Source organism: Chelonia mydas, chromosome 10, assembly GCF_015237465.2.
Source record: "Chelonia mydas isolate rCheMyd1 chromosome 10, rCheMyd1.pri.v2, whole genome shotgun sequence".
NCBI lineage: Eukaryota > Metazoa > Chordata > Testudines > Cheloniidae > Chelonia > Chelonia mydas.
In genome coordinates this window covers 83,090,661-83,104,651 of record NC_051250.2, presented here as the reverse complement: position 1 = coordinate 83,104,651, position 13,991 = coordinate 83,090,661, and the positions used below count along the sequence as shown (strand labels likewise).

General features: G+C 63.0%; 2 protein-coding genes across 8 annotated transcripts in view; both read left to right on the top strand.

Moving 5' to 3' along the window:
• The first annotated feature begins 2,028 nt into the window (after positions 1-2,028).
• LOC114019427 (protein shisa-like-1) lies at positions 2,029-8,244 on the top strand. 3 transcript variants are annotated; one of them, XM_043523507.1, is made up of 3 exons: positions 2,029-3,689; positions 5,215-5,428; positions 7,297-8,244. In XM_043523507.1, exons 1-3 carry the CDS (start codon positions 3,623-3,625, stop codon positions 7,619-7,621), a joined length of 606 nt encoding a protein of 201 aa, XP_043379442.1. In that variant the 5' UTR covers positions 2,029-3,622; the 3' UTR covers positions 7,622-8,244. The 3 variants fall into 3 exon arrangements, with proteins under 3 accessions (XP_043379442.1, XP_043379441.1, XP_043379443.1); XM_043523506.1 differs by having other exon boundaries at positions 7,213-8,244; XM_043523508.1 differs by lacking the exon at positions 2,029-3,689 and adding an exon at positions 3,721-5,050 and having other exon boundaries at positions 5,318-5,428; positions 7,213-8,244.
• A 1,470-nt stretch (positions 8,245-9,714) lies between these two features.
• Positions 9,715-13,991, top strand: part of UNC45A (unc-45 myosin chaperone A) — a 25,897-nt gene continuing 21,620 nt past the window's right edge. For 3 of the 5 annotated variants that reach the window (XR_006284168.1, XM_043523504.1, XM_043523503.1), the window contains exons 1-7: positions 9,715-9,851; positions 10,462-10,620; positions 11,697-11,733; positions 11,836-12,011; positions 12,200-12,292; positions 12,829-13,020; positions 13,678-13,846. Coding sequence is in view for 4 of the 5 variants with exons in the window: in XM_043523504.1 (XP_043379439.1) it covers positions 9,840-9,851; positions 10,462-10,620; positions 11,697-11,733; positions 11,836-12,011; positions 12,200-12,292; positions 12,829-13,020; positions 13,678-13,846 (838 nt within the window). In the remaining variant the exon portion in view is untranslated. The remainder of the gene's footprint in view (positions 9,852-10,461; positions 10,621-11,696; positions 11,734-11,835; positions 12,012-12,199; positions 12,293-12,828; positions 13,021-13,677; positions 13,847-13,991) is intronic. The other 2 variants (XM_043523505.1, XM_037910277.2) reach the window with 1 other exon arrangement.

Sequence of the window (13,991 nt, the reverse complement as noted above, 5' to 3'; positions counted from 1 at the left end):
TTCTTTGCACACCAAGGCAACCCAATCCAGCCAGAGAGAGAGGACTTTGGTCTCACCTGGCTAACCACAAGTCACACAAGCAATTCCCTTAGACACTCCAGTTTCCCAGTATCCCCACCAGCGCCACTCGTTATGGGGACAAATGGTTATGAAAACCAATACCCCAGTAAAATAAAAGAGGTTCTCTCGTTCCCAAAGGACCAAGCCCCAGACCCAAGTCAATATACAAATCAGATCCTACCCACCAATCACGCTGTTGCCAATCCTTTAGAATCTAAAATCTAAAGGTTTATTCATAAAAGGAAACAGATAGCGATGAGAGCTAGGATTGGTTAAACGGAATCAATGACATACAGTCATGGCAAAGTTCTTGGTTCAGCCTTGTAGCAGTGATGGAATAAACTGCGGGTTCAAATCAAGTCTCTGGAGAACATCCCCAGCTGGGGTGGGTCCTTCAGTCCTTTGTGTAGAGCTTCCGTTTGTAGCAAAGTCCCTCCAGAGGCAAGAAGCAGGATTGAAGACAAGATGGAGATGAGGCATCAGCCTTTTATAGTCTCTTCCAGGTGTAAGAACCCCTCTTTGTTCTTACTGTGGAAAATTACAGCAAAATGGAATTTGGAGTCACATGGGCAAGTCCCTGCACACTTTGCTGAGTCTCAAGGCGTATCTGCCTTCTCTCAATGTATCGCTGATGGTCCTTAATGGGCCACCCAGCAGGCTAGGCAGAGCTGACACCAACTTGTCCGGGGTGTCACCCAGAAGCATAGCACAAGTTTGAAATACAGACAGTACAGAGACAATATTCATAACTTTAACTACAAAAATGATACACACAGATAGACAGCATAACCATAACCAGCAAACCATAACCTTGTCTTAGACACCTTATCTGACTCCCTTTAAACAAGATTTGGTGCCCTACAGGACCTTGGTTGCAACAATGATCTATACGGTCCCAGATTATGTCCATATGTCAATAACGTCACAGAGGGTTGCGCTGGTTCTTTAGTAGACCCCTCCCTGCCCCTCCTGGGAGCCGTAGTTCCAGGCCCCATTCTCCCTCGGGGCTGAGCTGTCTGGCCAGACTGTGTCCCCCCAGGCAGCAGCGCAGTTGCCCTCTAACCAACTGTTCATCTCGATTTGAGACCCAAATCTTGGTAATTCCAGTTCCACTAAACTCCACGGCCAGGCTGACAGCCCCTAGCTGGCAGAGCATTGTTGACCTGTTTTCTCTGGCAGCTGCCTCGGAGGGATGGAGCAGAAACAGACAAAGCTGAGGTGTGTTAAAGAGGGATAGTAGAGACCGGGAGGGGAGGGAGACCAGCCGCTGCTCTTTCCCCTGGTCACAACACAGATACAACGGGGCACCCAAGGGAACTGACAGTGAGCAAAAGGGAATATTTTAGAGAACGCACATGTAGTCTGTGGAACTCACTGCCGCTAGAGTAAGAGCTGGGTAGGGTTAAAAAAGAATCCGATGTTTCTACGGAGAATGAGAAAGGTACAAAGAAGCAACCTGGCTGCCCCCTGCAGGGCAGGGGCCAAGCCCAACGGCTGTACCCAGGGCTAAGGGATGGCCTGTCAGGGCAGGTTATCCCACTGATACCTGCAGCAGGGCTCCTGTGCCTCCCCAGAGGCAGCCAGTGCCAAGGACCAAGCTAGATGGATGCGGGGCTGCTCCAGGCTAACAATCTCACTGCCCATCACTGCTGCTCCCCTGGCCTGGCTGCGGGGCTGTGGGAATGGCTCTGAATGTGGCTCCTTGCCGCCATGACCCGTCACAGCTCCTGGCGGCAGCTGGGTGCGCGCAGGGAATCTGCCCTCAGGAGCAGCCTCCTGAGCATCTCTGGTTGCTATGGGGCAGCGTCATTACACGGTGCGGCCCTGGGGCTGTGGAACTGCCCTGGCCTCCCCCAGGGCTAATTACTGCAAGGAGGGGGTGGGGCAGGAGGGTGCCTGCAGCTGCCTCTGGTAGTGCTGAGCACAGCTCCCTGCCCATGGGGCATGCCGGAGGCCACGCTCTGCCTTGTTTGTCTCTGCTCTTGGCACACAGCAGCGCTGGCTCCTGTCCTCAGTGCCCCGGAACAGCTAGCGGCAAGGCCTTCCCCGCAGCAGCTTCCCCCTCCTGGTTGGACCCCGTCCCTGCCAAGCCGGGCCCCACGGTCTGGCAATACTCCTTGCAGGCTGCTTGCTAGAGGGCCCTTGTCCCAGGGCTGTGAGCTTGGAGCACCAGGAGACCCTGCACGTACCAAACTGAAGGCCGTGGGATGGGAGCTCAGTGCTTGGGCTGGGCAGTGGCCTTGGGGCATGGGATGGTCCTGGGTACAATGCCAGGCTCAGGCTTGTGCTGCCCCCTAACGAACAGCTCTAGCCCCATGGCGTGGGAGAACTTCCCAGACCGGCCCCCAGGTAACGGGGGCAGGAGGCCTGCCTGTGTCTGCAGAGAGCCTGAAGCAGGAGAGCGGAGGGGAATGGTGGCTCGCAGCAGTGCTGGTGGCTGGAACAGACCAGGCAGGTCTCTGCTGGCAGCTGGGGCGTGTGTGCACAGGTGAAAGGGTCCTGGCAGCCCGTGTGCAGGGTGCCCCAGGGCTGGCTGCTCTGTGGGTGGGGCGGGCGGCAGGAGGAAGGGGCTGGCACGCTGACCCCCTCCCCCATCCGCAGGGCACCTGTAAGTGCAGCAATTAGCAACTCTGGCTCCTGAGCCACCACTACTGGAGCCTCTGGCGGGGGCCCAAGGCCCTGCCCCTGGGTGGGGAAGGGCAGGAGAGTGCTTGTCCTGGCAGGCCCTGGCTGGGCTGGGCTGGTTCTCCCTCTGCCCTGCTTGGCAGGGGTCTTCTGAGAGGCCATCTTGTTGCTGTCCCCCCTCCCCGGTGCCCCCCATCCCTGCTGCCCTGCCATTCTCCAGGCCATGCGGTAACAGCTCTGCCTCTGCCCATGGAACGTGACCAGGGCCCAGCCTTGCCAGGTGCTGGCACGGGGGTTGGATGAGGGGCCTCTCACCCTAGGCAGGAGCATGGCCACCCCATGCCAGCCTCGCCACCCAGAGCTGGGTACGGTTGGACTTGTGCTGGCATAGCACGCCCTACTCCTCTGTGTGCCCTTCCACACCTGCTCTCCAGCCAGAGCCACCTTCCCCTCCTGCATCAAATCAGAACCTCTGTCGCCCCCAGGTTTGGCTTTACGAACAGAACTGCCCGTCTGCCCAGGCTAGGCTGCTCCAGGACTCCTCTCTCTGCCCTGCTCAGCCCACACCCTAGATCCTCTCTCCCCAGGGAGCCACTGCCCCGGCCCTGCCTGTTGGAGTCCCTAGCACGCACTTTCTTGGCTGACAAGTGGGGCTCAGGAATGCCAACACCAGCCTCAAAAGTGCCTGCAGCCTCCTGCCCCAGCGGGCACTGGCTCCCGGAGAGGCTCATTAGTGATGTGCCCGCCTCCTTGGCTCGGCCGGGTCCCAGTGGAGCCGGGCAGTAAGTGCAGAAGGCTCCTGCGGAGAGGCCTTAATGGCTGCGCGAGGGAGAGGCGCTTGCTGGGCCCGAGATGGAGGCGGGGGCAGGAGGGGCCGTGGTTTCTGTTTCCTCAGACTGGAGCCTGAGCTGCCTCTGCCCAAGGAGCAGACAAGAAGATGCTGCACAGACTCTTGCTGGGGGGCCTCCTCTGCACAACACTGCCTACCAGCTTCCTCGGCACGGGTAGGACACCCCTCGGCTCCCCAACCCCCTCAGCATGGGTAGGGCACCCCTCGGCTCCCCAACCCCCTCAGCATGGGTAGGGCACCCCTTGGCTCCCCAACCCCCTTGGCATGGGCACAGTGCCCTCTCAGCTCCCCAACCCCCTCAGCATGGGTCGGGCACCCCTTGGTTCCCCAACCCCATTGGCAAGGGCACAGTGCCCTCTCAGCTCCCCAACCCCCTCGGCATGGGTAGGGCACCCCCTCAGTTCCCCAACCCCCTTGGCATGGGCACAGTGCCCTCTCAGCTCCACAACCCCCTTGGCACAGGCACGGCACCCTGGTCAACTCCCCAAACTGCTCTGACTCCCACCCTGCCAGGTCTCTGCTGCCGCACAGCGCTATTCACGCTGCTCATTCCGGGGGGCGAGTGTGCGTCTGGCCCCAAGGGGTTGGTGCAGGCCGGGGCAGAGGTGTGATTGGCACGGCCCTGGAGTCTCTCGTGTAGGCATGTCGGTGCGTGTCCAGGGGTGGTGCACTGTTCCGTGGGGTGTGGCCGGGCTGGGAAGTGTGCCCAGCTGCGTGTGAAGCCGGGCCACATTTCCCCTGCTGCCCTCAACTCCCTTCTCCAGCCTGGTCAGGACTAACATAGGACACTGCCCCGCCCCCTCCACGTGGGCAGTCTCCTTTGCCCCCCGCCAAACTCTCGTCCTTGGGGAGAGCGCTGACAGTGACACCAGGGGTCCCTTTGGGCTCAGCGTATCGGGCAGGCACCCTGCCAGCCATGCTGGAGGGTGCAGCACCAGGACTGGGACTGTGAGATGGGAGCCAGCGCCAGAGGCCAGCACGGTTTGGTGCTTCAGGCCCTCTGACACCCCTGCTGTGCTGGGCAATCAGGGTCACAGCCCATGGGGTGAGCACCCTGCCCTACCACGGCCAACACTAGGGTGCCCACAAGGAGCCACCGGCCGGCCACCCTTGGCTCATGAGCCGCTGAAAGGCGCGTGAAGCAAGCCCCTCTAGCCAGCGTACGTGGGCGAGCAAGTTGTTCCGGCTTGCGCAGCCCAGAGTCTGAGGGCCACAGGGTGGGGTCCCTGTGCATGGCGGGTCCCAGGCTAGGTCGGATTGTGCGGGAGAACTCAGCGAACTTCCCCAGGCCACACCCAGCTCGGAGGCCAGCTGTAGCCACTTCCTGGCCATCCCCTGGAAGAGCTTCGGTCTCCCAGGAGGGCTCTCCCCACCCCATCCCCACAGAGCCCTGGGAAGCTTCAGCCAGTCAGAGCATTTTGTCAGGGTTCTCCTCTTGGTGGTGTTGAGAATGAGGTCACCCTGGGGCCCCCTGAGACTGGGCTGGCCCTGCTTGGTGTCAGGCCTCCCACAAAGGTCTGTGAGCATGGGCCTTCCCCACCTGAGCTAAGGGGGGAGGGGGGACTCCATCAGCTGGTAGCAGTTGTAGGCTGTTATCTGCTGCGACCGTGCGGTAGGCCAAGCTCTTGTACTTGGCTCATGTTCTGAATAGTCTCTTTGGCTGGGACTTCCCCTTGCAGCCTCGGCCCGTAACCTGCACCTCTGCGAGGGATATCGCAGCCCTGATGGGCGCTACCACTCCGGCTTCTACTGCCCACGACTCACTGACCCCCCTGCACACAGGTACTGCTGCCGCCACGGAGACCATGCCCTGAAATTCTGCTGCCCCCAGCTGGAGTTTGAGAGCCTGAGAAGGGTCAATCTGTCCAACGTGCCCACCCCAGCCAGACTCAGGTAAGCAGCAGTGCCTGGTCTGTGCGTGCACTTGCGGGAGGGGAGGGGCTGCTTCAGGTTCTAATGCCAGCCATGTTTGCACCCCCTTCTGGAGGGGCAAACCTCGCGTGACTTGTCGTGGCCCTGCACCATGCACAGTGCAGCGTGAGCGCAGAACACTGCATGCTGACGGGTGCGCCTGGACCCTGGGAGCCACCCAGGTGAGCTGTAAAGAGGGGCTTAGGGCTCTTGGGAATGGCAGAGCTGCAAGGACCATGAGCTGGTTTTACATGAGCCAGAAAAGCCCTGGATAGACGTGCTGTGACAGGCACAAAGCTACATTGGCACTATATAAATCCCTAAAAGAAAAGGAGGACTAGTGGCACCTTAGAGACTAACCAATTTATTTGAGCATAAGCTTTCGTGAGCTACAGCTCACTTCATCGGATGCATTCAGTGGAAAATACAGTGAGGAGATTTATATACACACAGAACATGAAAAAATGGGTGTTATCATACACACTGTAAGGAGAGTGATCACTTATGATAACACCCATTTTTTCATGTTCTGTGTGTATATAAATCTCCTCACTGTATTTTCCACTGAATACATCCGATGAAGTGAGCTGTAGCTCACGAAAGCTTATGCTCAAATAAATTGGTTAGTCTCTAAGGTGCCACAAGTCCTCCTTTTCTTTTTGCGGTACAGACTAACACGGCTCCTACTCTGAAACCTATATAAATCCCTGTTACGCCCACACCTGGAATACTGCATGCAGTTCTGGGCACCCCAGCTCAGGAAGACACATTAGACTTGGAAAAGGCTCAGAGAAGGGCAACAACAATGATGAGGGGGATGGAACAACTTCTGGATGAGGAGAGATCGAAAAGACTGGGACTGTTCAGCTGAGAAAAGAGACGACTGAGGGGGGATGTGACGGAGGTCTGTAAAATCAGGATGGGTGTGGAGAAAGTAGATAAGGACATGTGATTTGCTCCTTCTCAGAAAACAAGAACTAGAGGTCACCCAATGAAATTATTAGGCAGCAGGTTTAAAACTAACAAAAGGAAGTACTTCTTCACACAACACACAGTCAACCTGTGGAACTCCTTGCCAGGGGATGTTGTGCAAGCCAAGACTGTAACAGGGTCCAAAAAAGAACTAGAGAAGTTCCTGCAGGAACTTACGACTATTCAATCAATGGCTGTAAACCAAGACAGTCAGGGACACACCCCATGCTCTGGATGTCCCTAAATCTCTGACAGCCTGAAGCTGGGAGTGGATGACAGGGGATGGATCACTTGATAACTGCCCTGTTCTGTTCATTCCCTTTGAAGCATCTGGCACTGGCCACTGCCAGAAGATACTGAGCTAGATGGATCGTTGGCCTGACCCAGTCTGGCCGTTCTTATGTTGTAAAGGAAAATCATGCCTCTCTAATCCATTCAAGTGGCTGGAGCTCATTAACGGGCATTAACGACTCATGCCCAGCCCTGTTTTCCAGCAGCAGCTGCAAAGCAGCGACTCTCCATTCACAAGGGGTCCATGGGCAGTGCCTCTGCTGAGCACCGGGGTCCATACATTTCCCTAGCAGCACCGGGCTCCCCAGGAGCGGGATGACGCCCCCTGGCATCGAGCTGGAGAAGATATGCAAGTAGGACAGGGCTGCCTGGGGGCACCCAATAGTGCCCAGTGTGGGACACCGCCTGGCATCTGGGTTCCCCTGGGAGAGTGGAAGCCACCCCTTGGTAGCAGTATCGTGCCCAGTGTAACACAGTTATTGCCTTGTACCTTACCCCCCCAGGAACCCACTGCCCTTGCTGGCTGTGGGGCTCTACGGCCTTCTCGTCCTCACGCTCATGACCCTCGACTTCCTCCACTTCTGCAGACTCAACCAGCGCTGCTTTTACAGCCTCCCGAGCAGCAGCCGCCTGGGCAAGCACCTGGCCAGCTCCTTCCCGCACCGCTGGCCGCAGCCCGGCCCGGCGCGAGGAGGGACCCAGCAGCAGGACCTGCCCGCGGCCCAGCCCGGCACGAGGAGGGACCCAGTGGTAGGAGCTGCCCGCGGCCCAGCCCGGCGCGAGGAGGGACCCAGCGGCAGGAGCTGCCCACGGCCCGGTCTGGCGCGAGGAGGGACCCAGCGGCAGGAGCTGGCTGTACCCACGGCCCAGCCCAGCCAGGACAGCAAGTGTGACGAGCAGGTGCCACAGTGACTGTGGGGTGACGCTTGGGGCAGAGGGCGTGTCGGCTGTCGGTATTACAGAGGTGCTGTTAGCAGAGCCTGGCACGCTGCCACTGCGATAAAGCCAGCCCATGCCTCAGCCCCGCACTGTTTGGCCTGGCCTGGCCCTTATAAAGTGCCTAAGCTGCTTGACAGGCCAAGCCCTGCCCCCGAGTGCTCTGTCTGGGATGTGACCTCTGGAGAGAGAGGAACCCTGGGGTGTGTACAGTGGGGTGGAGTCACACGATGACACAAGCTGGGCAGGGCGGGGGTCTCCTGGCCCTTGTCTGATTCATCCCGCCCATGGCTCATCTGTGCTCAGCGTCCCTGGGGCTGCCTGCAGCTCCTCGTTCACAGGTAAAGGTGACAGCTGGTCGCACTCTCAGTTCCCATTTATTGCTGGTTGTGGCTCGATCCCCACCCTGGGCACCGCGGGCTGCGGGTGGGGTCCTTGCTCCTCCGTGGCCAGTCCAGCTGCTGCGCACCTGTTCAAGGGAGCATGGGAGGGTCCACAGGGTTATGTGTGATGGGCGTCAGCATGGGGGTGTGTGTGTGTGGGGTGCACGTTTGGGGTGTGGCATGTTCACGTGTGGGTGTGCAGGTGTGGTGTGCATGTGTGGGGGTGGGGTGTGTGGAGGGGTGTGTGTGTGCATGTAGAGGGGTGTGTGCATGGGTGGGTGTGCATGTGTGTACACTCCTGCATTGCTGGAGTGAATGCTCACTGCACAGCTGTGGGTGTGGCCCTCCCCTCTGTGGCACCAGCCGACCTGGTCACCTCTGTAGTGTCTGCCTCCTGAGCCGGTGGCCTGGGTCTGTGGTGAACTGGTGAACTGTGGTGAGCTGGGTCCCAGCTGCTGGGTCTGTGGTGAACGGGCTGCAGGTCTGGCTGCAGCCAAGTTGTGCCATTTGAGGACCCAGCACAGGTGCCTGAGCCACATGGCAAATTGGAACTGGAGCCTGATGTTTGCCCCGGGTCAGTCTCCCTCCAGCCCAGCCAGTGCCACCCGCCTGAGCCCTAGCATTGCCAGGCATCTGGTTTTCGACTGGAACGCCTGGTCGAAAAGGGACCCCGGCGGCTCCGGTCGGCGCCATTAAAAGTCCGGGCAGCGGTGCAGCAGGGCCCCGGGGCGAAGGCAGGCTCCCTGCCTGCTCTAGCTCTGCGCAGCTCCCGGAAGTGGCCACATCCCTGCAAACCCCAGACGCATGGGCGGCCAGGGAAGCTACGTGTGCAGCCCCCGCCCCGAGAGCCGACTCCGCAGCTTCCATTGGCCGGGAACCGTGACCAATGGGAGCTGCGGGGGCAGTGGCTGCAGGCATGAGGGCAGCGCGCTGAGCCTCCCTGGCTGCCCACACCCATGCAGCTAGGGGCTGCAGGGGCCTGGCGGCCGCTTCCTGACACCCACAGTAAGCACTGCCAGGACCCTGCACCCCCAAGCCCCTGCCCAGCCCTGAGCCCCCTCCTACACCCCAAACCCCTCATCCTTGGCCCCACCACAGAGCCTGCCTGCGCACTCTCCCCCGCCCCGCTCCCCAGGCCCCCGCCCCAGGCTGGTGAGAGCAAGCGAGGGTGGGGAAGTGCGCGCGACGGCGGCAGGGGGAGGGGCGGGCGGCGGTGGAGCCTGGAAGAAGGGGCGGGGCCTCGGGGCAGGGGTGTTCGGTTTTGTGCGATTAGAGAGTTGGGCACCCTAATGAGCCCTCCCGTGACCCCTGCTGCTGTCCCACGTGCACGTCCCATCACCCCCGGCACCCCCTAGGCACAGCTGCCCCAGGAGCCCAGCTGGCTCCCTTGGCCGGGGGCTCAGAGACCCCGCCCCCGCTCCCTGGCCGGGGGGAGGCCGGGCTGCGCCCTTGGCTACCCCCCCCGCCCGCCTGCCCACACGGGGACGCAGCGCAGCGGCCCGGCCCCTGGACAGGCCCGCGTCATCGTTAGGGTCCAGAGTCAACGGGCGGCGCCGCCTCGGGCGCTGCCGCTCGGGGCGGGGCCAGGGCGGGCGGGGCTGCTGACCCCCAGGTTAAGCACCGCCCCTTCCCTGAGCCCGTCACGTGATGCCGGCCTCTGCGTCAGCGGCGTCCCAGCGAGGCCGCCGGGAGGGGCGCTGACAGATGGCGTCATTACGTCGCGCGCGCGGGGGGCGGGGCCCGGGCGAGGCCGGGGGGGCGCGGCGCATCACTGCGCGCAGGGAGCGGCCGGCTCGGCGTCCGGACTCGGCATGGAGGCGGCCGTGGGTGACCCGCCGGGCCCGGCTCCGGGGGGGGACGGACTGGGGGGGGGCCCGGCTCCCGGGGGGGGACGGGACGGACTGGGGGGCCGGCTCCCGGGCGGGGGGGGTGGCGGACTGGGGGGGGGGTCCCGGCTCCCGGGGGGGAACGGGACGGACTGGGGGGGGGGGGGTCCCGGCTCCCGGGCGGCGGGGACGGGACGGACGGACGGACGGTCTCGGCTCCCGGGGGGGGGACGGACTCGGGGGGGGGGTCTCGGCTCCCGGGGGGGGGGGGACGACGGCGGACTGGGGGGGTCCTGGCTCCCGGGGGCGGGGGGGTCCTGGCTCCCGGGGGCGGGGGGGACGGACTGGGGGGTCCCGGCTCCCGGGCGGGGGGGGGATGGACTGGGGGGTCCCGGCTCCCGGGGGGGCGGGGTGGCGGACTGGGGGGGTCCTGGGGGCGGGGGGTCCCGGCTCCCGGGGGGGACGGACTGGTGGGTCCCGGCTCCCGGGGGGGAAACGTGCTGGGGGGTCCCGGCTCCCGGGCGGGGGGGGATGGACTGGGGGGTCCCGGCTCCCGGGGAGGGTCAGACTCCAGGGCTCTGGCCCCTCTGACTGTGTCTTTCCCCAGGGCGCGGCGGGGCAGCTGCGGCAGGAGGGGAACCGGCTCTTCCAGGCCGGGGACTACGCGGCCGCGCTGGCGTCCTACACGCGGGCCCTGGAGCTGGGCGCGGGGCCCCCGGAGCGCGCGGTGCTGCACCGCAACCGGGCCGCCTGCCACCTGAAACTGGTGAGCCGGGGGGCCCCGGCGTGGGGCTCGGGGACCCGCGTGGCGCCCGCCCCGCTGCGCTGCCAGCCTGAGGCCGCTGACTCAGCGGAGCTGTCTGGGTTAGCGGCACCTCCTGCCCCCCGAGGTGGGGATCCCTGGGCCAGCGGGCGCGGGGAGCCGGGGCAGCTTGCCAAGGCTCTCCTGCCAAGTCAGCATCCGAGGCAAGCAAAAGGCACTTGGGTAGGGGAGCGATGGGTGCAGGGTGAGACCTAGACAGGTGGATAACAGGGGCCTTTTCCCGTCCGCGCTCTGGCTCTCGGGGCTCCCTCCTGGGCGGGAAGGGCTGGTGAGCACTGCCCGGCGCCAGCGGGAGTAGCAGGGAGGCCGGGCGGTGACACGTGTGACCCCGGCCAGGGACTGGCGTGAAGCCCAATGTTCCAACTGCCCTCGCTGGGCACCGGGAGTCACAGCCTCTGCGCCCGCCGGCAGGTCTCTGGGATGCATCGAGCAGCCTGCTGCTGCTGCAGCTGGGGGGCGGGGGGGCTCTCTGGCCCAGCAGGCTGCTGTGACTCCCCACTTTTCAGGTTCCACCTTATCTGCTCTTACACAGCGTGCGTCCCCTCCCCAGGGAGCCCCAAGCTGCTCTGGGCAGGAGGGGCGGCGCCAGTGATTGTGTGGCTGGGGTGTGGGTTGAGCCCCCCGAGCTGGGGGTAGGGGGGATCCGGAGACCCCCAGAGCAGGTGGCGCCGTGGAAGTTTGGTGGGCCTGAGGGAAGGCGATTCCTGCATTGTGAGGCCAGCAGGGCCCATGGCGCTGGTCTGGTCTGAGGAGGGATGTCCCGGGCAGGGTGGGCTGAGCTGAACAGTGGGGAAAATCTGTCTGTCACCATGGCAACTCCATGGAAACATCTGCTCAGTGATATCTGAAAATCCAGGAACCTCCCCCTGTGGACAGGTCAGTCTCTCCTCCTCTGATCTGGGCTTTTAGCACCTCCGCTGTCCATGACAGGCCTGGAGGCTAGTGGGACCCAGCCTGGCCGTCTTGTGCTTCTAACACCATGGCGACCCGCCTCTCTCACCTGCCTCCCTTCTTTGCAGGAAGATTATGCCAAGGCAGAAGCTGATGCGTCTAAAGGTACGGCAGGGCGGGTTGTCGGTCAGCTTGCTGTTTCCCCAGTTGGGGGTAGGGGGAGCGGGCCCAAAGGCCCCCTCTGACTGTGCTCTGGTCTCTGCTCAGCCATTGAAGCCGATGGCCACGACGTCAAGGCGCTGTTCCGCCGCAGCCAGGCGCTGCAGAAGCTGGGCCGCCTGGACCAGGCGGTCTACGACCTGCGCAGATGTATGAGCCTGGAGCCCAAGAACAAGGCCTTCCAGGAGGCATTGCACGACCTGGGGAGCAGCATGCAGGAGAAGGTGAGCGCAGCAAGGCCTGGGCGAGGGCTCTGGAGGGCCAACGCTGCCAGCACTGTACTGGCCTCTGAGAAGCCTTGCTGCTCATGGCCCAGGCGGGGCCGGGCTGCTGACCCATCTGCAGGCCGAGGCTGGACTCCCACTGCAGGGTGATAGAGGCCATCACTAACCTGTCCCTCCGTCTGTCTCAGATGAAGCTCATGTCCTGCACGGACTCCAAAGTAGAGCAGATGTTTCAGATCTTACTGGACCCCAAAGAGACAGACACAGACAAAAAACAGAAGGTACCAGCTCTGAGCAGCCACAGGGCAAAGTGTGGGGGTGGGAGCTGGCTGTGACCAGGGGAGGGAATGTGGTGGGGGTGGAGGGTGGGAGCTGGAGTGGCTAGGCAGGTGCTGACAGGGGAGGGAATGTGAGGGGGGAGGGGGACTGTCTGGATGGGGTGCTGGGGGGAATTATGGTGGGGGAGGGGAGACTGTCGGGGGAGCGGGAGTAGCTGGGCAGGTGCTGGTGGGGGGTGGGTTCCAGTCCCTAGGCAGATGTTGCTCACTAAAGCATGAGCTGTGGGGCGGTGGGAGAGGCTGCTGTGGCTCTGGGCATGGGCACTTGTGTTCCTGCTGCAGGAGCAGGAGGCTCTGGCTTGGCAGGTCTGAGCTGCTGGAAGCCAAGGGGGCCCCTCTCGCTGGCTGCCCAGGCAGTGATCCCACCCGGGACTCCTTGGTGTCCTGCACGCTGGTGCCAGTGAGGTTCCTCACTCCCTGGGCTCCTTCCCTGGGTTGTGCCCAGCCCCGCGGCCTCCCTGCTGAGTGCAGCTTGCCAGCTGCGTGTGACTCCTGTCTCCCAGGCAGCGCAGAACCTGATTGTGCTGGCCCGGGAGGAGGCTGGGGCGGAGAAGATCTTCCAGAGCGACGGCGTCCGGCTGCTGCTGCTCATGCTGGACACGGGCAGAGAGGACGCGATGCTGGCGGCTCTGCGCACTCTGGCTGGCCTGTGCTCCGGGCACCGTTCGCGGGTAGGTGTGGGCTGCTCCCAGGGTTTGGGGCCTGTGCCCCATGCAGACGTGTGCCCCCCACGGGACCAGCGGATTGGGTTGCAGGGTGTGCTGGTGGGAGACTCACCCTGGGGGTTGTGACCTGCAGTTAGTGACGCTGCTGAGTGGTGCAGTAACCGGGGCCACTGCTGCCTGGCCTGGCCTGGCCGGGGCTCCATCCCCTTGTGTGGGCTGTGGTGGGGGAGAGGAGCCTGCCCGGCTCCACCTCTGTAGCTGGGGTCAAGGACTGCAGCAAGGGGGGGGCTGTCAGTGCTGATCCGCATTGCGCCTGCCCAGCACAGCCTGGCCGCCCCAGCGTGAAGCCTCTTCCTGCCTCGCTCTCCTCTGGCGCTGACTCCGCAGCCCGCCTCCTGCGGGGCCAGCTCCCAGGCTGTAGTGCCTGTCTGTCCCCACCCTGCTGTCTAGCTGGCGAGATCCCTCCCTTCCCTTTGCCAGCGTGGCTAGCGCTCGCCCGAGAGCGTTTGGGGGGTGTGGGCCCCTGGCCCCAGCAGGCACTGCTGGGTATCTGCACAGGGCAGCTGGGACTTGCTGGGGCCAAGTGTGGGGTGAAGGGGCAGCGCTGGGGGGGCTTGGGGCTTCTCAGCAATCTTCTAGCAGGCTGCTCTGCTGTGCTCACAGACCATGGCCATCCTCGCGGAGCTGGGGGCACCACGCATTTCGGCGATGCTGGGAGCGGAGCACGAGCAGGTGTCTCTGGCGGCCTGTAACCTGCTGCAGGTCATGTTTGACGCACTGAAGGAGGGACTGCAGAGGGACTTCCATGGCAAGGAGGAAGCCCTTGTGCTGGGTGAGTGACCCATTCTCTCTGCTCAGCGGCAGGTTCCAGAGAGGCCATGTCCTGGCCAGACCGTACCCGTGTCCCTGGATTTCCAGTGGCAGGTGGTGGATCGCCTGGCACAAGCCTCTCTGATGTCCCCCTGGTGCCAGGCAAC